A 26,636-nucleotide genomic window follows, 5' to 3' on the forward strand; every position below is an offset into this window, starting at 1 on the left:
TATCAAGATGAGCCAGTCTCCGTATCCCTGTCATCAGATGACACCGAGACCTGACAGTGAGTGACAGTTTCCTGGGAGGTGCTTTCTAGAGGGAGCCGCACCAGGCCACCCCCTGACAGTCACCTCCCCTGTGAGACTGACACAAGCATTAGCTCTTTTCATATACATTTGAGAAAATAAACCTCAGTGTTGCCTGGCAATTCCATGATGTCGTAGCTCGGGGAAACAATTGTGATTTTCTGCCTCTTTGTTTGACACGGATCTTAAATATGAGCAGGGGAAAGTCATCGAACCGTGCAGCTCTAGAACTATCCTGACAGCGGGAGCCACAACTTCAGAAGCCCCCGTCCAAACATTCATAATCACAGTTTTAGAAAACACTCAGTGTGTTGGAGGACACTTCAAAATGTTTTGAGTGGTTTTGTTTTCATGTTATTTTTTCTTTTGGCCACAATTTAGATGCATTTTAGGCTGACTGGGCTATGGGGTAAAGAATTGCTGGGAAAGTATATTAAGTGTACCCATCAGAGGTTCCACTTTAATTCAGCTGTGAGTGCCTTTGGAGCTCAGATCACAGATGCATGGTCAGTTCCCAGGGGGTCCCCCCACACCACCTAAAGCAAAAGGAAAGGAGATCTTTCTCTAGTAGCCTTTGATGAACAGACCTGGGAGTTCAAGCAAGTCTGAAGGGCCTTGGAGCCCGCCAGAGCCCATGTGGGGGGACCTGGCTCATTGGGCACGGCCCCAGCAGGGGAACAGAGGTGGTGGTGGTAGGGGGTACTGACATTCCTGCAGGCCCAGCCTGTGTTTAGAATCACAGAGATGGGCGGTTTGATGGTGTGTCATGGAGGCAGCCTTCTCCTAGGACACCTTCATGGCCTTAGGGGTCTGATGTGGGCCTCTCAGCTTGCTGGGCCTTTGACGGTTTAGGATGAGCCCTGGCTTGGGGCTCCTTTGCGGAGTCCTCCTCTGGTGGCCAAAGCTGGGGCCACAGACTCTAGCAAGCTGTGCCTCTTTCTCCCCAGCTTGCCCCTGGCCCCCGACCCCCAAGGTGTGTGAGCCAAGGTGTCCTTGGAGGCCCTACCTGGGCTCCCCGGTAGAAGAAAGCGGGGAGCTAGGCCCTGGCATCTCCCTGGTACAGGCCTCAGTGAGTTCCAGGGCCTGGCCACCCACCTGAAGGAGGCGGAAGCAGCGGGGGCTACTGCACACATCTTGCACTTTTCCCGCTGCAGCCTGTTTACCTGCTGGCCCGGCCATCGGGAGAGTCCATTTCCTTCCTCCTGGAGGGAGAAGCCAGCCGGAATGAGAATACCCCCCACTCCCGCTGCGGTCGGCCGGGCCGAGACCACCACGCCCCTCCCTCCAGGGGCCCGGGCTCCCCGGCCCGCAGTGCATTTGCATTTCAAAGCCACACAATGCCGGCGGTCGGGGCGAGGTTGGGGGAGGCTGAGGGAGGCGACTTGGGTGGAGAGGGAGGGTCTTCTCCCTCCCTCCTCCTGGCCCCGTTTCCGGAGACAGCAGGGAAGCTTTGTGAAGATGCGGGCGTCGGGGGCTGCACGGTGATGATGACATCACCGTGTCATACACCGGAGCCGGGCTGCCGGGGGCTTTAAGAGCAGATCCTTTCGGACCACACCGGCGCTCACGCTCACACTCGCGCGCCCGGGGCAGAGCCGCGCGCGCCGTCCACACTCGCGCACACACTTGAGCGCGCGCCGGCCACCCTCGCGCGCACACTTCCGCGGCGCTCGCTCCCCGGACTCCTGCTTGGGCCCCGAGCCGCTGCTCCCCGCCACCGCCGCCGCCACGGATGCCAGCAGCTGCTCCCATCTGCAGTGCAGCAGCCCCGGCCGCCGGCCGGCCCGCCCCGGGCTCCCGCTGGAGGAATCGTGCCAGGACGCTGGCCCTGCTCGCGGCTAGCCTGCTCGCCAGGGCGCAGCGACGATGGGAGGGTCGCAGTCTCTGCAGCCAGTCCCAGCCAGCGACCTGAGCCTGGAGGCTTCCGAGGCAATGTAAGTGGTCCGCTTGGCCCCTGGAGCTCCCCCCACCCCCACCCGGGAGGAGGCGAGGCTGCCGGGGCTTTGTTAGTGTGGCCTCTCCCGATGCCGGTGCAGCCTGGAGCTGGGGCTGGCCCGCTGTTCTCCGCAGCCTTGCATGCTTTCACCTGGTGGCTCCCCCTTCTAGCATGTTGGGCCCCCTCAGGCTGGAGCGTCCGGCAGCCCCAGGATGCTGCGGGGGCGGGGAACCACAATGACCCTCTGAAATGTGTCGGTTGTTCAGGAGCCCAGTGCATGCTGGGGGGCTCCTTGTGCTGTCGGCATCTTAACTCTGCACCCCCCGCACAGTGGTATTTCCTGCAAGGGAACAGCCGGGCATCCACAAGGGCCTCTTGAGAAGAATCCTTGAGTGTGGCAGTGCCCTGCTCATGTAGACAGACCGGTTTAGGGGCAGCCACTCACATGGCTAGGCAGACGGAGTGGAGCGTCGCTGGTTAGCCTAAGCATCCACACACTCACTGGCTGGTGAATACTGTTGAGGCGGAGGCCGCTTGCTATTATTAGTAAAGCCAGCCAAACAGTCCTGTCATTGGTCCATTGGTCCAGGCAGCCCTAGACGGTGCAGCCATCCAGGAATCCCTTCATTGCGCTAAACCACAGAGCCCCAGTGTGCTCAGAGGTGGCTTTTATCCTGGATGGATGTTTATTAGAATTGCCATTTCTATGTGGTCGTCTCCACTACCTACCCGGGCATGTCTGGAGGATGGAGTGTGTTGAATAGATTCGGCTGCTGAACCATAATTCAGCAGGTCAGGCTTGTAGGCCTCCACGTCCCAGCCTTACCTGCTCTCCTGTCCCAAAGGGAAGATTGTGTTTCAGAGAAGAGTGTTTTGTGGCGATTTGCAGGTGGGGGTGGTACAGCGGTCGACTCCTGCGAGCCCTTGATGTGTAGGTGAAAAGATTCCCGGGATTGGTCTGCGTGTGGTAGTAGGGGCTGCTGTGTGAGCCTTCCTCACGCGTCCCCGGGCCCGGGTTTGAATGAGGCGCTGGCCCAGCATGGTGATGTAATGCTAGGCTGAGCCTCATGGTTTTCCAGGCTCTTAGCAGTGAACCGTGCTCAGGAGCAGGTGTGCACCGATCATTTGTCTTCTCCCTGTAGCTCGAGAAAGCATCATGTTACAATGGAGGCGCATCATGTTGGAGGGTTTTTTGTTTTGTTTTTGTTTTTTGGGGGGGGGTTGAGTGCCGCGAGTCCTGCGTTATGCCTGGCCTGTTTTTTCGTTCATGTGTGGTATTGTTAGGGGTATGGAAATACGTACTACCCTGAGGGACCAAGCCGAAAAGAACAGTTTCGACCTATTTTAAAAAGTCTCTAAACTGGACATCGGTTAAAGAGTGGTAAGCACTTACTGGCTATGAGGCTCAGGCCTGTGGAGAAGCTTCAGAGAGACCTGGAAAAGATAATGGGACCGTATTTGGGGAAAATAACTCTCCTTGAGCCTTGGGAATGGAGTTCACCTCTCCTCACCCCTTTTCCCAGTTGAGTAATAAATGACCAGGATTCTGTTGGCTGAAGGATGCACTGGGAGAGATCCTGTTAGGGAGAAGCTCCTGCTTGGGGCAAGTCCCCCCTCAGTCTACCCTCTGGGGATTGTGGTGTGAAAAGTCCAGGCTGGACAGGCACCTCGTGATGGAAACCTCTTCTCAAATATCGCCTGGGCTGAGCTGGTCCATATGCACCAGCCTGTCTTCTCTCCCTGTAAACTGCTCCTTCTCAAATGTCTCCGAGAGGGATCTTTAAGAGAGTCTCTCTCTTCCTTCATGAAATCCCACTCTCCATCCCCCAACGTTGGTGGTTTAGAAAAATGGAGGGAGTGGAAATGTTTGGAGCTGGTACCCCTCCTGGCAATTATTCTCTAAAATCGCATCTCTGCTGTCTTGATCACTGGGGTGTGTTTTTCTACTACAGATTTGCTCATTTACCATCTAGAGATTTTAAAAAATGTATTAGGAGAGCAGCCCCTTTTCTGCACAGGCTCAAGTCTTTGATGGTCGTATGTGTTTCCATGCACCTAACACCACATGCACATGAATAATACGCCAGACATCGGAGCACGTGGTCCCTGGCAAGAAAGCAGCTCCCACAGCAAGATGGTGCTGTCAGGGCTGCGGGGATGGTGCCAGACTCAGGGTGCACACCTGCCGCAAGGTCCCTGGCAACGGGTATCTGGACCAAACATTTTCTTTTTTGCTGGTGGTTCCCTGTGACAGATCAAGTTAAGAAGGGCCCGAGTGGAAGAGAGAGACTTAAAGACAGAGAAAGACAGGAATGATTTGGAAGTCTCCGCAGGGAAGTTTTTTTGGCTTTAGGATTTCTGTCCTGGATTCAGGTTTGGGGTGCCTTTGGGCAGCTTTTGCAGCCCCAGCTGGTAGCTTTGTTCTGTACACGAGTGCGTGGGAGAAGGAGGAGGATCAAGGGTCTTGGTCTCCCCTTTGGGGTATAGCAGCAGACTGAAGGTGCAGGATGGCACATGCGACTGGGAGGTGGGGCGGCGGGGGACGGGGGTTCAGGTGTTTAAGTCGCTTGCTACTCCTAGGATGGCCCACAGACAGCAGCATCTGCTTCCCCTAGCTTGGTAGAAAGGCAGAATCTTAGCCCTCGCTCCAGCTGGGCTAAGTCAGAATCTCCAGTTTAACCAGTGATGTCAAGATGCCCAGGGGATTTTTAGGCTGAAAAGTTGGGGAAGCGCTGAGAGAGGCGGTGCTCTCCATCCTGTCCATGAGAAACCACTGGCCCTTCTCTAGCTGCTGCTTTCTAGTCTGGGAAAGAAGTTCTGGTGGCAACAGAAACCATTGTTTCCAAAAAGAAGAGGGATGGCGGGGAGAGGAGAATTCTGCCACAGAAAACACTTACCTCTCAGCACAGACGGATGGGAAACACACACAGGAAAGGGGCGGGAGTAAATGTGGTCTCAGTCTATTGATTAGACCCGCTGTCTGTGTCCTCCTTCCGCCGCAGCCCCTGGTGGCTTGGCTTCTGCTAAGAGAAGCAGCATTAAGTACTTTGTCCTTTGTGAGGCCGGGAGACCCTCATCCCAGGGGCTCCCTCGGCTTCCTGAAAATTGCCACACCCTGGCCACGGAGGGGCAGCCAGAGGCCATTAGCATCTGAGAGTGAAAGTGGTGGCTCCCTGAGCAAGTTCAACCTGCTTCGCCTGTGGCTCGGCACATGGCCCGGGCTCTGAAAAAATGAATCGCAGATAGGGAAACTCAAGCCGGTGTGGACCCTTGAGGATCAAAATGGAAGGGCCAGGATGGATGGAGAGAAGTCAAGAAGGATGAAGCAACAGGCCCTGGTGATTGATGGGACAAGGAGGGAAGGTTAAAGACACATACAAGTGGAGGGTTTATGCTCAGATGACCAAGAAAAGGATGTGGCACTTGCCAAGGTGAGGAAACAGGATTAGGAGCACATTTGGGGGAAGTTGATGAGTTTGGGCTGGGACTTGAGATGCAGGTGGGATCAGAATTACCACTGAGACGGTGGCCAGGACCCCAGAGGGCTTGGGTGCCATCTGCACTAGGTTGGCTCGTTCCGGGATGGGGGTTGGAGCTCTTCTTGCAGTTGCGATCACAGATGGGAAAGTGGAGTTTGGGTCCCTTCCATCCTCGTGTGGCTCCTGACCCTCTCTTTCAACCTGGACGCTGCTGAGAGAGTCCAGTGACTCTTATCTTGTCCCACCTGCCTCTTAGGATTTCACAGAAGTGAAGTCCCACCTCTGTAAAGACTCTGAGAAGGCAGAAGCATCAGACAGCGGCAAAAGCAGGAAGGATCTGTGCCTGCAAATTGCCAGCATGTCAGTGGCTCTGAAGTCCCTAAAGGGCCACTGGGGCTCCTGGCAGGATCTTTCTTTAGGTCTCATAGGATCTCTTTCAAAGCCTTGTTTCTTAAGGAGACCCTTGGCTAAGTCGTTTAGCTTAAATGACAACATTCCGAACGGGGGCTTCTCAGTTCCTAGAAGCACATTTCGCTTTGGATATTGTCACGGGACAACATGATGAGCCATTTTTTTTTCTTCCCCCTGAAACTGAATAAGCTGCAAAGTTGTCTGTAGAACAGGAGTTGTCTGAGTCCTGAAGATGCTTAGTTCAGGTTGTGATTACAAAAATGCCACAGATGCGGTGGTTTAAACGACAGGTATTTATTTCTGGTCCTTCTGGCGATTGGGACATCCAAGATCAGCGTGTGGGCAGATCCACTGTGTAGTAATTCCTGGTTTTTAGACGCCGCCTTGTCCTCACAAGGCGGTGAAAGAGAGAGAGGAAGAAAGAGAGAAAAGCAAGTTCGCACGTGTCTTTTTTTTACAAGGGCACGAAAGCCCTTAAAAGGCTCCACCCTCATGACCTTATCACTTCCCCAAATCCCCACCTCTTAACTGTCACATTGGGAGTTAGAGTATCAACATACAAATTTTAGGGGGACCAAGCATTGAGCCTATAGCAGGTGCCTTTTCCTGGGTTATCATTTCTTAGTATCTTCATCGTGGGCCTTGTGGCCAGGTACCCGTGTCCAGAAGAAGCCTGGCCCTTTTCTCTGGGGCTTATGTGCTGGCTTTCTCTAAGGTAGCTGAAGGCAGGAACATTCTGGGGCCTTCCAGGTAGCTGCCAATTGTCCAAGGGGCCATGCTACCCCTTTCTTTCTTTTTCTTTTTTTTTTTTTTTTGGCTTTTTGCCTTTTCTAGTGCCGCTCCTGTGGCATATGGAGGTTCCCAGGCTAGGGGTTGAATCGGAGCTGTAGCTGCTGACCTACACCACAGCCACAGCAACGTGGGATCCGAGCCGCGACTGCAACCTACACCACAGCTCAAGGCAACGCCGGATCCTTAACCCACTGAGCAAGGGCAGGGATCGAACCCGCAACCTCATGGTTCCTAGTCGGATTCGTTAACCACTGCGCCACAATGGGAACTCCTATGTACCCCTTTCTGTTGGGGCCCTGGGACAGGGCATCTGCTGATGGTGGGGTGAGCAGCTAGGACTGGGGAATTGATTAAGTGACTCTGGGTAGCATTACATCCAGGTCACTGGGTCCTGGGCCACTCTCCCCATTGACCCTCTGCCCCCATCTTCATGTTTCTTTCCGCCTTCTGCAGCCTGTGTCTGTGGCTGTAGTTTTTTGGTTGCCTAGGAACCATTTTAGCCTGAAATGTGATTGGCTGTTCCTGCCAGATGGGTTGCCTGAGCTGGGGCAGTGTTCCGGGGTAAGGATGTTGAACAATTCCGTCCTTTTCCCCTCAGATTAAGGATGAGGACTTAGGCATTGCAAGCAGTTGTTGCATGAAAACCGTGCTTGTGTGTCAGGTTGGACCGGGGTCTGGGGGAAACTGGTTGGCCGTAGGAACGGACTCAGAGCTGCTCATAGACATTCATTCTGCGTCGCAAGCAGGGGCTTGGATGACACTGGCTCTGTTTATATTTACAGATTCACTTAAGCAGTTGTGTCTAGAGAGCGGGTAGGTGCCGTTTGCCTTCACCAAATGTGGAAACAGAGCAGGATGCTGCGGAGTCGAAGCTGAGAGTGAAAAGCTCTTCCTCTTAGTCTCGCTGAGTAGACTCAGGTGGTTTCCAGTATAGAAATATTACATCCACTGCTCCTATGAAGAGGCAGGATTTTTATAGGTAAGGAGGCTGAGGTCCCCGCGTGGCTTGAATCAAGGGATCAGCAAACTTTTTACAAAGGGTCAGATAGTAAACCCATTAGGCTTTGTAGGCTGTACCGTCTCTGTTGCAACAACTCAACGTTGCTGTGAGAGTGAAAGCAGCGGTAGACAGTGGTTGAGCCTATCAGTGTCCCAGTGAGGTTCGAGTTACAAAAACAGGGAGTGAGTTGTACTTTGCTGGCACCTGATCCTTCAGGCCTTGGACCCGTGTCCCCTCCCCTCACAATCTCATGGCCATTTATCCACGCAAGGGTCCTCAAGTCTTTGGCCTGGCCACCTTCTTTGTTTATTTTTCTCTAAGACATCTGACCATGGATTTAATTACTATTATGTATGGAGAATGCTCCGATTTATCTTCATCCCTCTCATCTGAGAACCACATATCCAGCTGCTGACTTTGTTTTTCCTCTTGGGTTTCTCATGGAGCACTCAGGCTTAATGTGTCCAAAATGGAACTGATGACCTTGCTTATTTCAAAAACAAACAAACAAACCCCCAAAAAGCATATAAAGGAAGCCAGTCCCCACCCCAGCTCCCCATGTGAGCACATGGCGCCCTACCCCCCAGCTGCTCCGACTAGAAACCCGATAGTCAGGTTTTGCCTTCGCCTTTTCCTTCGTCTCCCTTCTTCCTGAAACAGTTCAGATTATGGTTCTTTCCAGTGTCTGCGTTCCATTGCTTTTAGTCTAAAATCCAAATGCCCGTCAGAGCCTACGGGCACACTGGTCACTTGTGTTCTTTGAACAGACAGTGCCCATGTGCCCCAGAGCCTTGGCACATGCTGTAAGCTGCCCAGAAGGCCTTCTGCTCCAGGCTGGCATGGCCGGCTGCTTCTCCAGCTTCGATTCACAGCAGGTTGTCCTGCCTTTACTCTCCAGTGCTGTCCAGTAGAATCTTGATGATGGAAAGTTCATATAATCTGCATTGTCCCGTAGGATAGCCACTAGCCACACCTGGCTGTTGAGTACTCTAAATGTGGGTAGTACATTTGATAAACTGAAAATCTTTTTTTTTTTTCTTTTCTTTTTTTAAATGGCCAGACCCTTGGCATATGGAGGTTCCCAGGCCAGGGACTGAATCTGAGCTGCAGCTATGGCTACGCCAGATCCTTTTAACCCCCTGCGCTGGGCCAGGGATCAAACCTGTGCCTGCGCAGTGTCTCCAGCTGCTGCAGTAGGAGTCTTGAGCCGCTGCAGTAGGATTCCTAACCCACTACATCACAGCAGGAACACCAAGAAACTGAATCTCTCTCTCTCTTTTTTTTTTTTTTTTTTTTTTTGCTATTTCTGCGGCCGCTCCCATGGCATATGGAGGTTCCCAGGCTAGGGGCCTAATCCGAGCTGTAGCCACCGGCCTACGCCAGAGCCACAGCAACGCGGGATCCGAGCCGCGTCTGCAACCTACACCACAGCTCACAGCAACGCCGGATCCTTAACCCACTGAGCAAGGCCAGGGACCGAACCCACAATCTCATGGTTCCTAGTCGGATTCGTTAACCACTGCGCCACGACAGGAACTCCATGAAACTGAATCTTTAATTGTATTTAATTTAAATAAAAATAGTCGTGCATGGCAAGCTCCGCATTATCATTCTTTTGTTTGAATTCTTCAGAAAGCTCAATACGACGTGTAGTTATTTGCTTTGTCTCTTTAACTGTTCTCATTGCAGTGTGAGCTGTAAGAAGACGTTCTGCTTGTTTATGCCCATGTCCCCCATGCCTAGCACAGGGCCTGGCACATGCTAGGTGCTCAGCAAATATTTCTTTGAATGAATGCATGTGTGAATGGATGAATTACTAGCAAAAAGAATCCTAGGCATATCTGCTCCACACCGAGCTATGCTAAGAGGCCTGGCGGTCGAGGATTTGGAGGGGCAGGGAGAGGCTTGGCTGGACCCCTGGCATTAAGGTTCTGTGTGACTTGACCCACAGCCAGTTCAGAGCTTGGCCTGCCTGTCGCCACCGTGTGGCAGCGCAGGATCCTGCGGGTGCCCTGGGTTAAAGGAAGCAGGTCCCTGCCCAACTGCTCCTTCCGCGTGTCCCAGAATGCATTGCAAGCTGCAGGTTGCCCAGGTAACTGTTGGAGCCCCTCCCCTTCTCAGGCACAGCAGCCCCCTCCCTCCCCTCCTGGAGAGTTTGCTCCTCTGAGACATCGATTTTTTTTTTTCCCCTAAATTTCTGTGCGCCCGAGGCTGCCTCTCCATCGCTTAGCTGGTCTCTCCTCCCCACCTGCATCTCCTTGGCCGAGGAAGCTGCTCCTTGCTGGGTAGATAAGGCGGTGGGCTGGCAGTGCGGAGGCTTAGGGGGAGGCTGGGGCAGTGCTGTGAGCAGCAAATTACCTTTGTTCTCTCGTTCTTAGCCCTCTCCTGGCTCCTGGGGCCCGGAAGGTGGGCCTTCTGCACAATGCATCTCCTGGCTGTGCAGTAAATTACCTGTTGAAGAGGTGGACTTCCTGCGGGTTTTGTACCTGCCAGCCCTCCTTATTTAGAAGGGCTGTTTCCTCTGCATTTGCAGCTTTCACTGTTTCCTCCGCTTTCTCCTTAAATGGAAGCAGCAGCAGCTACTGGCTCTGGGCCGGCGATGGTGGGGTGGAGGCGGGGGTGGGGGCGGGCAGCCCTTCTGCCCAAGGTTTGCTCCAGTCCTGCTAAGAGGCAGATCCTAGCAGCTCTATGGCCTTAGGGGGCTGATGGCTGGGCCCAGTTTGCCGTCAGCATCCCAGCTTCATTTCCTTCAAGGTGTTTGTGGAGCTCCAGCGTCTGAGAGTTTTAGAGCTGCAAACATCAGGATTTTGGATATTCCCAAGGGCTTTCTCTTAACGGAAAGTTCGTTCGAAATCCCAGGAGCACATCAGTTCTGAAATAGCACCCAGACCTGTCCTGCTGGTCATTACTCAAACTGTGTCAGGTCGTCATTTTAATCTTTTCCCTTTAACTTTCAATTTGCTAAAAAATATATTTAGATACACTGTGTCATTTGGTAAAGCTTCAGTCAGAGGTGTCCTCCCAGGGCAGAGACATAAACAGCTTACATGGCATTTTCTCTCCCCAGTGAGGAAATGTAGTGGGTAGTCTATTTGGGGATGAAGATGACTGACAAGGAGCTCCTGCTGTGGCGCAACGGGATCGGCGGCGTCTCGGCAGCACCAGGACAAGGTTCGATTCCCGGCCCGGCCTAGTGGGTTGAAGGATCTGGTTTTGCTGCAGCCTGCAGCTCGGATTGATCCCTGGCCTGAGAACTCTATATGCTGCAGGGCAGCTAAAAAGAAAAAAAAAAAAGACTGACAAGGCCCTTCTTAGTCCAGGCCCTTCCTTGAGTCTTAGCTTAGGTCTGTGCCCTAAAGGGCCTTTAAAAAAATTTTTTTTTTTTTTCTGATTCTTTTCATCATCTCAGGGATGTTCTAGAAGTCACTTTCCAAGGGAAGCGGGTGTTTCCTGTCTTGGGGAGTGAGGGGTGGCTGAAATTCGTCTTGGTTGAAGCTTGACATTTATTAAGCGTCTCTGTGTTGTTGCTGGGGGAGCACGTCACCCTGAGATTTGCCAATCTGGATGCCACCCAGGCAGTTGTGTGCTTTCTGCAGGTGCCCCCCCCACAATATTTTAATGGGGCTCAGATCTGGGTCTCTGGGACCTCAGTCTGGATCAAAGGGGCCTCCAGCTTCTGAGAGTTACTCTTCTTTGCCGGTTCATCAGGGCCCCAGTGGAACTTGCTAATTGTTCATTGTTCTGCTTTAAAGGCACTGTCTGGAAGTATTTTCCCTCCAGGAAGAAGGCAGGAGAGGCTGGCTTGACTTTAGGGAAAACATCTGCACCCATGTAGGTCTTGCGTGGAATTTCCCGGCCCAAGTTTGTTTGGAGAGGATCCTGTGACTGTTCATTTCCTTTAATGCTCCAGGGGAGAAAGATTGGCCTTGAGGATGCTCCCCTGGAAGGCACACAGCTGGGGATGCGAGCTCTTCCCTCTCCGCATTGGTGTCTCCAAGGAACCCTGCTCCCGGGGGAGAAGGAAAAGGCAGAAGTGCCCCCAGGCTGTGCAAGAGGCAGCTGCAGGGGAGGGGGTGCAAGGGTCCAGCTGGACTCTTTGGTATTCAGAGTGTGTCTCTTCCTTTAAAGGGCTTTGCCTGTGGCCTCAGCTCGACAACTTTGCTGGCAGATGAAAAAGCAAAACTTCAGAAGTTCCTGTTGTGGCTCAGTGGGTTAAGAACCCGATGTTGTCTCCGTGAGGATTTGGGTTCGATTCCTGGCTTCCCTCAGTGGGTCAAGGATTTGGCATTGCTGCAAGGTGCAGCATAGGTCACAGATGTGCCTCAGATCTGGCGTTGCTGTGGCTATGGTGTAGGCCAGTACCTGCAGCTCTGATTTGACCCCTGGCCTGGGAACCTCCATGTGCTGTAGGTGCAGCCCTAAAAAGACAAAGACAAAGAAAAGAAAAGAAAAGCCAAACCTTCAAACTGACCTAAAGAAAAAGGGGGAGGGGGAGAGATACATTAAGAGTTTGTGCTTAGGGTGTTCCTTCCTGTCGTGGCTCAGTAGCAATGAATCTGACCGTGAGGACACAGGTTTGATCCCTGGCCTCGCTCAGTGGGTTAAGGATCCGCATTGCCGTGAGCTGTGTGTGGTGTAGGTCGCAGACTTGGTTGGGATCCTGTGTTGCTGTGGCTGTGGTGTAGGCCAGCAGCTGAAGCTTCCATTCGACCCCTGGCCTGAGAACCTCCATATGCTGCGGGTGCGGACCTAAAACAATAAAATGGAAAAAAAAAGAGTTTGGGGTTAACATGTACACAGTATTAAATATAAAATGGATAACCAACAAGAACCTACTGTATGGCACAGGGAACTATGTTCAATATCTTGTAATAACCTGCAATGGAGAAGAATCTGAAAAAGAATATATATATACACTCACATGAGGCATTGCAGGCTCAGTCTGCCCTCGGGATCATCGGCTTTCAGAGCCTCCATTATGATATCCATGAAATGGGGTTAACACCCCATCCCGCTCTGTTGTAGAAGAATTCTGCACATAAGAAAGAGAACATAGGAGTTCCCATCGTGGCTCAGTGGTTAACAAATCCGACTAGGAACCATGAGGTTGCGGGTTCGATCCCTGGGCTTGCTCAGTGGGTTAAGGATCCAGCGTTGCCATGAGCTGTGGTGTAAGTTGCAGATGCGGCTCGGATCTCGCATTGCTGTGGCTCTGGTGTAGGCCGGTGGCTACGGCTCCGATTCGACCCCTCGCCTGGGAACCTCCATATGCCGTGGGTGTGGCCCTAGAAAAGGCGAAAAGACAAAAAAAAGAAAGAGAACATATGTGAAGCATCGATACCCGAAGTGTTCCTGGCTTTTTGTTTGAATAGAGCATAAGTTCTATGCAGTCTATGGGAGAAAACGCCGACGTTCCCATAGGTCGTGTAGGAGGATACGTTAGTAGCAAGCGCCCAGCTACACTGTTTATTACAAGAAAAGCCCTTAGTGCCTGTGAAGTGGAAAAGAAGGTGCTAAACCCCAGAACCAGCCTGCTCCGAAGGGGGCTCCTGAGCCCTGCTGGTCCGCTCTCTGTGCCCACTCTCCTGGGTTGGCATATTATATTTCCCGTTCTGTGCTCATCATGTATGCTGTGATACAACTGACATGATATTTGTCATTTCCTGGATACTGATTTTCTCCCGCCTCTCCACATGTGACCCCCCCCTTCCCAAAAGTCAGGGCCTAAATGCCTACCTCGGTGGTGAAAATGCTCAGAGTTTTGGGGGTGATGGCACAGGCTTTCCTGGAGATGGTATGGATTGCCCAAATCTCGGGGACCCTGGGAAATGTCTCCCCCATACCCAGATGTAACCTTTTCTTGGTGAAATGAACCTGAGGATGAAAATCCATGACATTGGAGCAGTTGCGTTGTAAGATAGAGGGGACCAGAGTGGCAGAGTGATGGCTGCACATGAGGGGCAGGGAGCCAAGGTGATGCAGCAGCCGCACCCGGCCTACCCCAACGGAACTCAGTGTTTGTGGGGGTACAGAAATGATGGGTCACTGTTCCGCGCCTTTGAGAGGTCCCCAAGTTCTGCTTTGACCATGTAGCCATGTGACAGGAAGCGAGTCTATATATCTTCCCTGGTCTGGGGCCTGGAAGAATCCACGGCGCAGAGACTGGGACAGGTGAGCTGGCTTCTGGGCATCCCTGGGACAAACAAGCCCACTGTCGAGTGTTTGTACCCGAGGCGTCCCTGTTCTGAGTGACACATATCCTCCCCCTCCCTTTCTCCTTCCTGCTCGTGCTGAGGCATTGCTTCCAAGGCCTGTGGTGAAAATAGCATCTTAGGGGGACATTGAAGGTTGGGAGGCCTCTGTCTTGAAATGGTGCTTTGGAAGTGTCTCGTTATTTTTCCATATCTGAGTCTTTTTGCATTTTTTGGCGGAAATGCTCTTTTTCCGTCCCTGAGGTTTTTGTTGTAAAGATTCCTATGGACTTGCATTTGGAGGCAGCGGAATGAGGATTCGGTTGGTGGGTTTCCGTCCAGGGGTCTGACGTCGAGCTGGCCCCTTTTCTCAGTGGTCATGCGCATCATTATCACCTGAGCCAAGCAAATGAGACCCTCCGGTGTTGGCTTTTGAAGGAAGCACTTCGGTGTGGAAATGTCAAGAGTCAGGGCTTTCCCATCTTAGTTTTGGACAAAATGTGTCAGATTCTCCATTCATGCTTCCTCCAGTTTTGTCAGCCAAAACGGGAATGAAATCCCTGATTCTTTCTTTATTTCTCATGCTCAATCCATCCGTAGTCTTGCAACAGATAAAGAAGAGTTAAGTCCCTAATTATTTTTTTATAATGATTTTTATTTTTTTCCATTATAGCTGGTTTACAGTGTTCTGTCAATTTTCTTTTCTTTTCTTTTCTCTCTCTCTTTTTTTTTTTTTTTTTTTTTTTTTTTTGCTTTTTAAGGCCACACCCGAAGCATGTGGAGGCTCCCAGGCTAGGGGTCCAATCAGAGCTACTGCTGCTGGCTACAGCCACAGCCACAGTCACGCCAGATCCGAGCTGTGTCTGCAACCTACACCACAGCTCATGGCAACGCTGGATCCTTAACCCACTGAGTGAGGCCAGGGATGGAACCCACAACCTCATGGTTCCTAGTCGGATTCATTTCCGTTGCACGACGATGGGGACTCCTGTTCTGTCAGTTTTCTACCGTACAGCATGGTGACCCAGTTACACATGCAAGTATACATTCTTTTTTCTCACATTATCATGCTCCATCACAAGTGACCAGACATAGTTCCCAGTGCTACACAGCAGGATCCCATTGCTTATCCTTTCCAAAGCCAATAGTTTGCATTTATTAACCCCAAAGTCCCTAGTTATTTAACTTAATTTATTTTAAGACTTCCAGCTGAAACCGGAAGCATGACTTTTAAATAGCAGGAACCTTGGAATAATGGAAAACTTTGAGCCTTTGATGCAGGCAGTTTGAGAAACAAAGCACGAAGCTGGCCTTTAACATCTTGCCCTAAAAATAATAGAGAAGAGGCAGAGCACGCTTAGAAGTCTCTGGGCTTGAAGGCGGGATGAATAAAATAGCCAGGTGACTGTGGTCAGATTTGTACTGTGTTCTGTTCCTTTTATTACAAAATTGAGTTGTTTATTGACCAGAAGTTCAGTTCCGAGAGTCTATTTTAACCCAATTGGGTTATTTATTTATTTTTTGTAACATTTTAGTGAGTGTAGTTGATTTATAGTGTTGTGTTCATTTCTGCTGTATAGCAAAGTGACTCAGTTATACATATATGTTCTTTTTCAGATTCTCTTCCCTTCTGGTTTATCACAGGATATGGAGTATAGTTCCTGGGTTACACAGCTGGGACCTTGTTTATCCATCCTGTATATACTAGTTTGCATCTGCTAATCCCACATTTGCAATCCTTCCACCCCCACCCCCTACCCTCCACCCTCCACCCTCCAGCACCCTTGGCAACCACAAGTCTGTTCTCTAGGTCTGTGAGTCTGTTTCTGTTTCGGATGTATGTTCGTTTGTGTCGTTTTTTTAGATTCCGCGTATAAGTGGTATCATGTGGTATTTGTCCTTTTCGTTCTAACTTACTTGCCCAATTGGGGTATTGTCACAGATCTTTTAACCTTGAGACAGTTGCCTGTTTGGGAAATTGTATCCGTTTGTTGGAGCTTTGTTAGGCATAATTGAAATCTGAGGTTACTTAGCAGCCTTGTCATATTTAACCAGTGATAATGACTCCGATGTTTTTGTTATTGTTAAATCAAGCAGTGTAAAAGATGATTCAGAGTCTCTTGAAGTCAAGAAAAACTGTTTTCTTCCTTGTATCAATTCTCATAGTTGTAAAAATAAATGCTTATATTTAGCCCAAACTTTCTGAAAGCGCTCTTGGAATCTCAGCCCCACCCCTGACTGTGGACTCCTTGACCTTGCTTGTGTACCTCAAATCTGGCCACTTCTCACCCCCTCAGTCCATGCCTGTCCAATCTGAGCCTCATCTTCTTTCTTCTAGATGCCACTATCTCCTTGGTGATCTGATCATCTCCACTCCCTGCCCCCCGCCCCAATTCCTGCCCCTGCTGCTCTTCTCCAAGCATCCAGAATCACCTTTTAAAAACATAAACCTGGAGTTCCCTTATGGCTCAGTGGGTTAAGGACCTGACATTTTCTCTGTGAGGATGTAGGTTCGATCCATGGCCTTGCTCAGTATGTTAGGATCTGGCATTTCAGCAAGCTGTGGCATAGGTCACAAATGCGACCTGGATCTGGTGTTGCCATGGCTGTGGTGTAAACCTGCAGCTGCAGTTCCTATTTGACCCCTGATCTGGGAACTTCCCTATATCACAGGTCAGACCATAAAAAAGAAAAAGGAAAGACCAAACCGAAATAAAAACATAGACCAGGAATTCCCTTGTGGCTCAGCAGGTCACGGATCTTGCATTGTCACTGCTGCAGCTCAGGTCACAGCTATGGTGTGGGTTTAGTCTCTGGCCCAGGAACTTCTGCTTGTTGGCAGACGAGGCCAAAAAGAAAAAAAAAAATTTAAGTTGAAAAAATAAAAACGTAAATCTGGGTGAGTCCTTGTCCCAAGTAGAAGCTTCCGCTGACTTTCTGCTTAAGGAGACTTCCTCCTCTTGCTAGCCCTGCTCTCTCCGGGGGGCTTTATGCCCATTCCTTGTACTTGGCAAGCTCCCTCTTACTCAGTGCTCCTCATCTGCCTGGAACCTTCCTTCCCCAACTCTGTGTTCGGCTGGTTCCTTCCTCCTTCATGTCTGTCTTTGAGAAGCCTTCCTTCTAGAGAGCTCGAGAGAGAGAAACTCCAAGTGCATCCCAGGGCCTGGAACAAATGCTGTTGGCACTTATACTTGGCTTTTTGCAATATCTCTGGGTGGCTGCGAATTAATTCAGTAAATATTTGAGTGACGTGTATAGCTTAATTTTATAGTTCCTCACCCACAGCCATTTTAGCAGTAGTGTCTGGGGGCGGGGGCGGTGGTAGGTCACACTCTTCTCATCGCTCTCTAAACTCAGGAATCGGTGGGACAGCTGTCCCCTGACTACACGGGCTCTTTCAAGAGGAGGTTACAATGCTTAATGTTTCTCTGATTATGTTGAGGTGAAGAATGCAATAATCCTGGTTGTAGAATTTTTAGCACTCTTTAGGACTGGAGAAAATAAATGCCTTCTAGCTGCCTGGCATTGTGCATGGCACTTTCCAGGTATAAACTCACTTCTCAGAGCAACCCCTCTTACCCACATCTCCCCACTCTGCACAGAGGAGGAAACCGAGGCCCAGGGATGTTACAGAAACTGTCCTGAGGGAGTTCCCATCTTGGCGCAGTGGAAGCAAATCTGACTAGGAACCATGAGGTTGCGGGTTCGATTCCTGGCCTCGCTCAGTGGGTTAAGGATCCGGCGTTGCTGTGGCTGTGGTGCAGGCGGCAGCGGAACCTCCATATGCTTCGGGTGCGGCCCTAAAAGAGAAAAGACAGAAACTGTCCTGAGTTGCTCACCCCACAGGTGGCTGAGCATGTATTTTGGAACCAGATCTCTTGATGCTCATTTTTATATTTGGTGAGTGTTGTGCTGTGCTCCTTTACAAAACGGCCAGATTCATAAATTCTCATATTATACATACACAAAGAGTGCTTTCATTTAGATTTTCTCAGTTCAGATTTTTAATAAATGGGTCAGAGCCAGGGTTGACGTCGCTGCATTATGTATGAGAGAAGGGCGTGATAATACACTGAAGCCGCCAGTGCCTTAAGGGAAAAGCATATTTTCAAGGCGTTGAACAATACTTATTCTCTGCAACTGGCATGCTGTTTACAAGCTGTTCTTTTCCTTTTGATCATATAAAAAAATGGGAAAGAAAGGGACAAAAGATTTAAGTTCTCCTTTATCCTACAGAAGCACAGTTTGCAGGCCATGGTAGAAAACAAGTTTTTAAAACTTTCTAAATGTCAGACTTTTAAAATGAAAGTATTCTGGCCACCCCAGACCCAGTCTAGGTTTGTATTTCTTATTTCTTTGTGCAGCATCATAATTGAGGCTAATTGAAACCCACAGTGGACCAAAAATTGTTGTTCATTTAGCAGAGTTGGGAAAGAGGTTTCCAGTTAGCAGGGAGAAGCTGTGGGACCTAGTGGTACAGATAAGTGAAATACAGCAAAACTAAACCCAGCCTGGAAGCATGTTCTCAGGCATCAAAGCCTCAGGGTCTCCAGAGGCCTTGCTCTTAAGTCAGTTCAAGTTCTTAGTAGGAGGGTGTTGTTTCTGAACTGAACTTGAGTTTGCTCACCAGCTTTGCAGCAAAACCAATCTGCTTGCACTAGGTTGTGGTGAAGGAAGGTATGGCGTTTATTTGCAGGGTGCCAAGCATGGAGAGTAGTCAGCTTCTGCTCCAAAGACCTGAACTCCTCAATGGCTTTTGGGAAAGGGTTTTTAAAGGCAGTATGCAGGGGAAGGGCTGCAGAGTGCCTGATCAGTTTGTGGACATTCTTTTTTTTTTTTTTTTTTTGTCTTTTCTAGGGCTGCATCTGCAGCATATGGAGGTTCCCAGGCAAGGGGTCTAATCGGAGCTGTAGCTGCCGGCCTACACCACAGCCACAGCAACTCGGGATCCGAGCCGCGTCTGCAACCTACACCACAACAATGCCGGATCCTTAACCCACTGAGTGAGGCCAGGGATCGAACCTGTGTCCTCATGGTTCCTGGTCAGATTCATTCACCACTGAGCCACAACAGGAACTCCTTGTGGACATTGTTTGATTGGTTGATAGTGAGGTAACAGGATGAGGTTTTGGGGATCTTAATTATCAACCTCCTGGTTCTAACCAGTCTGAGTCTTCGTGCTTGTGGTCAATGTGAAGTCGCCATCTTCCACTGGGTGAGGGTCTTATTTCCTGCAGAACAACTCCAAGATGTGTCCGATTATTCTGGATATACCTTGAAGAAGGTCTTGGACTCTGTTTTATTACTGAACTATTGTTTCTTGACTGTTTTTCCTTTGTTTCTGCGTTCCGTCATTCCCTAATTAGTAACTGCTTGAGTCTGCTCGTTGGAACTCAGGGAAGGAGACTAAAGTCTTTTTCTACAAACAAGAAACTGCAGTTTCCTGGGCTCGATTAATAACCCAAGCCTCTTGGCTCTCACAAGGAACTCACCATGCTTTCTGGGATTTTCAGGATTTAGCAAGCTGGTTGAAATCAACATGTAAGAGGTACATGTATTTGTTAAGAACAGTGACTTCTCGTGGCCAAGTACTAATGATTAAAAGTGAAGAAATGACAAAAAAAAAAAAAAAGAACAGTGACTTCTCAGCATGACTCAGTAATATATTTTTATTGAGTGAAACATTATAAGAGATGGGTATTGAGATGTTAATGCCTGATGCTGTAAGAGCCCTCAAGTCTGTTCTCCAATTGCTGTTAATAATAATTCACAAAACCTTAAAGGACCACTTTATTTTTTAATTTTTTGTCTTTTTAGGGCTGCACCTGCAGCACATGGAAGTTCCCAGGCTTGGGGTCCAATTGGAGCTGCAGCCGCCGACCTACACCACAGCTCACGGCAACACTGGATCCTTAACCCACTAAGCAAGGCCAGGAATCGAACCCGCAACCTCATGGTTCCTAGTTGGATTCGTTTCCACTGTGCCGCAGTGGGAACTCCCAAGGACCACTTTAAAGGTTAAAATTATAAATGAGGAACTATAAAGTCAAAATGCATGAGCTTTAATTATTGATGGAAAGTGCAGAAATCAAGTTAGCAGGGCAGCCTCCATTGTGTCTTTTCTCATTTTGACTAGAGAGGGGAGAGGTCAGGGAGATGGACAAGCAAAGAGAGAAACAGGGGATGCACTTGGGCATGTGTGCTCACACACACACACACCCGCATGCACACCAGCGGGGGTGGCAAATAGAGACTGACACGCAGAACAGACAGATGCTTAAGTGAGGACACTTTGGATCTAAAGAACTTAGGAGCCAGGATTCCAAGGCCAGAGCCACCCTTGCTCTCCACTGTGTGGAAATCTGGTGGCCTCTTTGAAAGAATCAGCTCTGAGGCATCCGTGCTTCAGTCGTCCCCCTGCCCCCCGTGATGATACTGCCCTTGGCCCAGGATGTGAATCAGTGAGGGTAAGATTTCAGGGGCTGACCTGACCTCTGGCAGAGGCCATTTTCCTGACCCCCTTGGCCTGGGGGGGCCCATTGCCTCCCCTTGTCACTCCATGTAGGCTCCAAGAACCTCCCACTGCTGTGGTGGGGATGCCATGGCCAGAGCACTTACTCCCGCTGGGAGGGAGTGGGTTAAGGGGCGGCCGGAAGAAAGGGGAGGGGGAACGAGGAGGGCAGAGGCGGGAGACCCAGGCTGGCCTGGCTGGCTGCTCTCCAGGCAGGTGGTCGTGGATGCAGATAGAGAAACTCCAGATGCAGAAACTGAATTTGATGTATTGCCCTGGTGGTAAGGATGCTGGGGAAATTGACAGCATCCAAAAGTACTAGAGACTGATACGCAAATGAGGAGCCCAGCTGTCAACATTCAGGAGCTGGTGGGACTCAGAGGATAGATGAGAGAAGAGACACGTGCTCTGGTCTTGGTCCTGAGCCTCAGCAATTCTCTGAGCCCCCTGGCCCTGGGTTCTCACCCTGGGGACCCAGGAGGACGACACAAGCTTCTTGAGAGTGGAGAGCTGATCTAGCTGACTCAGCTGCCCAGGTGCCTGACAGCTCAAGCCGCAGTTGTCCTGGAGTGAAATCTGTGTGCCTTACCTGTTGTGAGGGTCACATGAGAGGCTGGATGAGGAAACTCTGAGGTACGAATTGTAAAATGTCAGCCAAGGTGAGCAGCTTGGGCTTCACAGCCCCCTGTTGGGGCACCCCCATCCTGGTACCCAGGTACCTGCCTGGAAAACCACCTTGAAATAAGAATGCTCATTGAGTATGACCCTTGGATGCAGGGTGGATGCGTCTCGCTGGCTCTGAGAGCACCTGTGGTGGCCCCACTGACTCCTGCAGGTGGTGCCTAGAGGAGGCTGGCCCCCTGTGAGTGTGTCTGCCCTGGACTGTGTGTGCAGAGGGGGTTGGTTGCATTCTAGCCGCCACTCTGCTTTTTCCAAACTCCTCTCCGGCTCCTTCCCTATACTGTGTCACTCTGGACATAATCCAGCTAATCAGATCCTAGCTGTGTTTCATTCCGTGTGTCCTGGACCGTCTCTACAGAGGCATACATGTGGATGTAAATATACGTATGTTTATGTGTATTTGTTTATGTTTATATATAATTATTGTTCTCTGAATAAGCTCATACTATAGTACTTAATTTGCTTTTTTCAGCTTGTCACTTGGAGCTCCCCTGACTGTACTTGCAAACTCACCCACACTCCCTAATAGCATGTGGTTCAGAAGGAGGGTCTGTTACTTGCCAGGTGCTAGAAAAAAACCCCTAGTGGTTGACCAAACATTAGTACATTTTTGCATTTTTTTCATCCTTTTCTGAGGGTTTTTTTTTTTTTTAGGGCCACACCCGCAGCATATGGAGGTTCCCAGGCTAGGGGTCCAGATTGGAGCTACAGCTGCCAGCCTACACCACAGCCACAGCAACACCAGATCCAAGCCGTGTCTGTGACCTACACCACAGCTCACAGCAACACTCCTTAACCCACTGAGCAAGGCCAGGGATTGAATCTTCAACCTTATGATTCCTAGTCGGATTTGTGCTCCCCTTGTTTTTTTGTGCTCCCCTTGTTTTTTTGGGGGGGGGTTGTTGTTTTTTAAATTTCTTTAATAATTTAGAGTTTGTTTTTGTTTTTGTTTTTTGGTTCCCCCCTTCCATGGCATATGGAAGTTCCCTAGGCCAGGAATCAAATCCGAGCCTCAGCTTTGATCCACAGCTGAAGCAATGCTGTGACCTACACCACAGCTCACAGCAATGCTCCTTAACCCACTGTGCCAGGCTGGGGATCGAACCCTTGCTGCTGCAGAGACAATGCCAGATCCTTAACCCACTGCACCACTGTGGGAATTCTGACTTAGTCTTTATAAATGCTTTTTTTTTTGCTAGCATCCATGAATATCTCATGTGCAGTTAAATTTTTAAGGATCTGAGTTGAAAGATTCCAATTTAAGTTACTCAAGCAGGGAGTTAGGCTAAAAAAGTGAGAGTTTGGAGTTATCAGTGCATGAAGGCAAGGGAATAAAAGGGCCATCGAGTCCCTTCTTTCTTTATTTCTCCTGAGACCTGATTCAGCCTGGTCTTTCTCCAGGAAGGGGTCACCCAAGCCGGTGACCAATCTGTGGAATCATGAACCCAGAGCCCATTTTGTTTGATTCTTTACTTGCAGTGAGTCACTTCTCTTTTGCTCATAAGCACCTGATGTCATTGCAGTTAAGTCTGTTTCAAAACTGCGTGGGGGGGGGGTGTTTCATTGAGCACACGCATGCACACCCGTATGTGCACACACCAAACCTTCACCCTGTCCCTAGAGAACGAGGGTTGTGTGCACCTCGAGGGAAGGACGAAGTCCAGCTCGGTGTGACTCTGAGAGTGTCCCCATTCTCCTGGGTGTATGCGTGTCCAACGCCACCCAGCAGGACAGCTGTCCCATGCCGTGTGTTGCCTCCAGATTGTCTTTCAGGCCCAACGTGGTCGCTTTAACCAAATAAAACAGAAGCCTGAACTTGCTAACAAATCACATTTCCCCAAACGTCTAATGCTTGGAAGCCAAGGGCAGAATCAGAGCTGCGGTAATAAGGAGGAAGCAGTAGCCTTATAGTTACCATGTCTACTTATTGGACAAACAATCCGAGGGCCTGGGAGGTCAAGTGGCTTGCCTGGAGCCACCCAGTTATAGTGCGTGACATAGTTACAGTGTAACAGGTGCCTGTGGACTGCGAACCATTTTCTGATTTCTTTGGAGGACGTTCTGTACTCCCCGTCCCATGGGGTCTGGATGGGCTGCTTGTTTCCTAGGCTTCCCTACCCTCTTCTAGCTAAAAGATGGGCACACGACCCCAGGTGGCCCACTGGATGCTCCTTAGCCACCATAGCCTTTCTCTAAAGTCCATTCTTGTTGGAGTTAGCGAGTCGGTTCCTATTTCTTGCAACTATAATCAGTGTACAGCTGGCTGTCACCAGGTCTGCGGGACACCTCCATCTGTGCGGACTCTTCGTATTTCCCATTGTACTTTTTTCACTGGGCTGCAGCCTGCCTCAGAGGCAGCCAGTGTGTTGATGGCCAGTGCCCCTATGAGCTCCGCTGACATTTCAGTGTAGCCACCAAGTGAAAGCAACTTGAATCTGAAAATGAGACCTGACTTGTAACCCAACAGACGCTAGGTACCAGGAATCCTGGGACAGGTGAGTCATCATTCGCCTCGACGTTCCCTTGAGTGTCAGGCTGGAAGATCCTAGCAGCCTGGCTTGCCCGAGCTGGCTTTGTATCCACAGAAGACAGCCCCTGACCCCAGGCTCCTCAGGCACCTGACAATCCAAGAGGCATCTCAGCCTTTGCTTGTGTCAAAATCACCTTCCCTGTTTACCAAGATTTTGAGGAGTGATGTCGCTGAGCAAATCCTTTTTCTATACCCAGGATGGGCAAAAAAAGGAAAAGACCCTTTTCGATCAGCCCGAGAATATGACCCATCTGGCCAAGTTGTTTTAGGCAGGCGAGAATGTGTGTGTGTGTGTGTACGTGTGCGTGCGTGTGCGTGCACATGCGCGCGCGGGCGTGTTGGGGCAGAGACAGCTTTTCTTGACAAGGCTGTCACAGTGGAATATTCTGATGAATAGAATTTAGTGCACAGCAGTTTCAAAAATATCTGCTCACTCACAAATCCATCAGACTCTTTACATGAGATGCCAAGATGAATGAGACCATCTGATCTGCCGCGAGCTCAGTTCATTTCTGGAAGGTCTTCCTTGGTCTTGGAGAGCGCAGTTGGTCATCTGGCGTGTAGGATGCACGTCCTCCTGCCTGACCTGGGGCTTTAGGCCAGGGCTCTGCCTTTCGCTGGGTTTGTCTTCAAGGGCAGCGACGGGGAAGAGGGCACTTACACCTCCTGCTCAGGTGGTCCCTCCACGAGGAGAGCAGGGGCCGGGGCTCGTGTCGTGGGAAACCCCTTCCCTCTGCCTGCGCTGTGTCCTTTCACTCTTGGGGGGTGGTGGTGAGAACCTCTGTCCCTAGATCATTTTCTCGGGGGGAACCGCACACCGGAATTCCGAGGAATTGCTCTAGAAATAGATCCGCGTGTGAGAGTGTCCCTCCCTCAGCACTGCTAAGCCCAAACTGTGGGCTTGATAATCAGATAACCTTGACGTGTAGATGACTTTAGGTTTCCAGGCTGGGAAGGGGATCGTATGTAGGAAAAAAAAAAACAAAACACTGCCCTTATTTGGAGGTTATGTTTCGTGAAGGCAAGCCTGGTTCTATGAAGCGCCCATATGTGGCTCTGCCACGAATGGGCCAGTGGCCTGGAGAAGCACTTCAGCTCTCCGGGCCTCAGTTCCTCACCTGTTTAAAAAGATGCTATAAAAGGTGGAAATAGTGTTTACATTTTCTTCCGGCTTCAAAGTTGGAAGAGTCTCCCTGAAATTTGTTCTCCCAAGCCTTTGAAATATCTCTAGTCAAACTGAAGCAAAATGTAACCATTGAATGATATGCCGGGAAACTGCATGTATAGTTCTTCTTTATTAAAAGATTCCAATGGGAGTTCCCGTCGCGGCTCAGCAGGTTAAGAACCCAGCTAGTATCCCTGAGGATGTGGGTTTGATCCCTGGCCTCACTCAGTGGGTTGGGGATCTGGCATTGAGGCAAGCTTCCCTGTGGGTCGAAGATGTGGCTCGGATCTGGTGTTGCTGTGGCTGCAGCATCGGTTGCAGCTGCAGCTCCGATTCGACCACTAGCCCGGGAACTTCCATATGCCGCAGGTATGGCCCTAAAAAGAAAAAAAAGATAAAGGATTGCGATGTTTCATTTATAGATAAACACACATTCACACACATATTTGTGTACAGTTGTATGTATGTATACATTACATTAATTACGGTGACTTTACTATAGTTATGCATTATACCAACTTTGCTATATTTATTATCATTATATTATGTATTTGTATGTGGGTGCTGACCTGATGCTACTTCATTGGTGTGGTTTATAGAAGTAAAACACAAACCTATTTAAACCAAACCCAGCATAGAGGTTATTGGCGTTGGGGTTCTACATTTTGCTGGCTGGCTGTCTTATTTTGGGAGCAGTTTTCATAAAACAACTCCGTTTTGACACAGTGTATCCTCTCTGGAGGGACTGGATTCCTCCTTGTGTGGAGGAGATGTTTGCAGACTGTGCTCCGTGGGGCTTTAGCGCTCTATAGAGATTCTCCAAAATCTGAGCAAGTATTTGAAAAAATAGTTTGAATCTTTACCAGCACACAGAGGAGCTTGGCAGAGCCAGGTTTCAGGAGCCAGCACAGTCCGTCTCCGCACGTGGTTGCACGTTGCCGTCTTTTCCTCTCTGTACACCATCAGCATATGGTCCTGTGCTGAGAGATTAATTTGCTTTTGCCCGGTTTGCTCTCCTGCCCTGCCTGTCTTATTAAGGAATGTCTCACGATCATAGGACAAACTGTTAAAAACAGGTGCCATTTGTAATTACTCTTAGTATGTATTAGGACTTTTCCTAATAAGGTGCAACCAGGAGCGAAATCAACAGGCATCCCCGGCCCCCAGTGACACATTTTCAAGTTCATAAAATAGCTTTAAGTGTTGGAGTTGCCATTGGGGCTCAGCGGTTTGCGAACCCGACTTAGTATCCTTGAGAATGTGGGTTCGATCTCTGGCCTCACTCAGTGGGTTAAGGATCCAGCATTGCCGTGAGCTGTGGTGTAGATCTCAGATGAGGCTCGGATCCTGTGTGGCTGTGGCTGTGGCATAGGCCGGCAGCTGTAGCTCTGATTCGACCTCTAGCCTGAGAACTTCCATATGCTACATGTGCGGCCCTAAAAAGCAAAAAAATAAAATAGCTTAATTGTTCTTTTTAAAAAATTTTTTAGCTTAATTGTTCTTAATGATAGACTTTATAATAGGATGATATTATAAGTTGAGCTTAAAAAATAAGCCAAGTACTACTTTTCTCTAAGCATAGGAATTTCATGTAAGATTCATTTGGAAAAATGGTTCTGCTGCTGAAAAGGTTTGGAAGCCACTGCTGTAGTAAGAGGAGCGCAGGTTTTAGAGGCAGGTCATTGGAGATTTGAATCCTGCCTTCCCTAGCTTACTCTGTAGGTGGCCTGAGGCAAGGTACTTTGCCTCTCTAAGCCATAGCTATGTCATCTGTAAAATGGGCCTGCTCTCCAGCAGCAGAATATTTTTGTAGATTATAGAGAAATAAATAAATGGCCTAGTCCAGTGCTTGACACTGAACA

The 26,636-nt window shown here is 49.8% G+C and overlaps 1 protein-coding gene across 1 annotated transcript in view; it reads left to right on the forward strand.

The window, feature by feature from the left end:
- TACC2 (transforming acidic coiled-coil containing protein 2) overlaps window positions 1,945-26,636 on the forward strand; it is a 79,798-nt gene continuing 55,106 nt past the window's right edge. The window contains 1 exon segment of the mRNA NM_001258352.1: window positions 1,945-2,012. Coding sequence (NP_001245281.1) covers window positions 1,945-2,012 — 68 coding nt within the window.

Source organism: Sus scrofa, chromosome 14 (assembly GCF_000003025.6).
Source record: "Sus scrofa isolate TJ Tabasco breed Duroc chromosome 14, Sscrofa11.1, whole genome shotgun sequence".
In the NCBI taxonomy this organism is placed as follows: Eukaryota; Metazoa; Chordata; class Mammalia; order Artiodactyla; family Suidae; genus Sus; species Sus scrofa.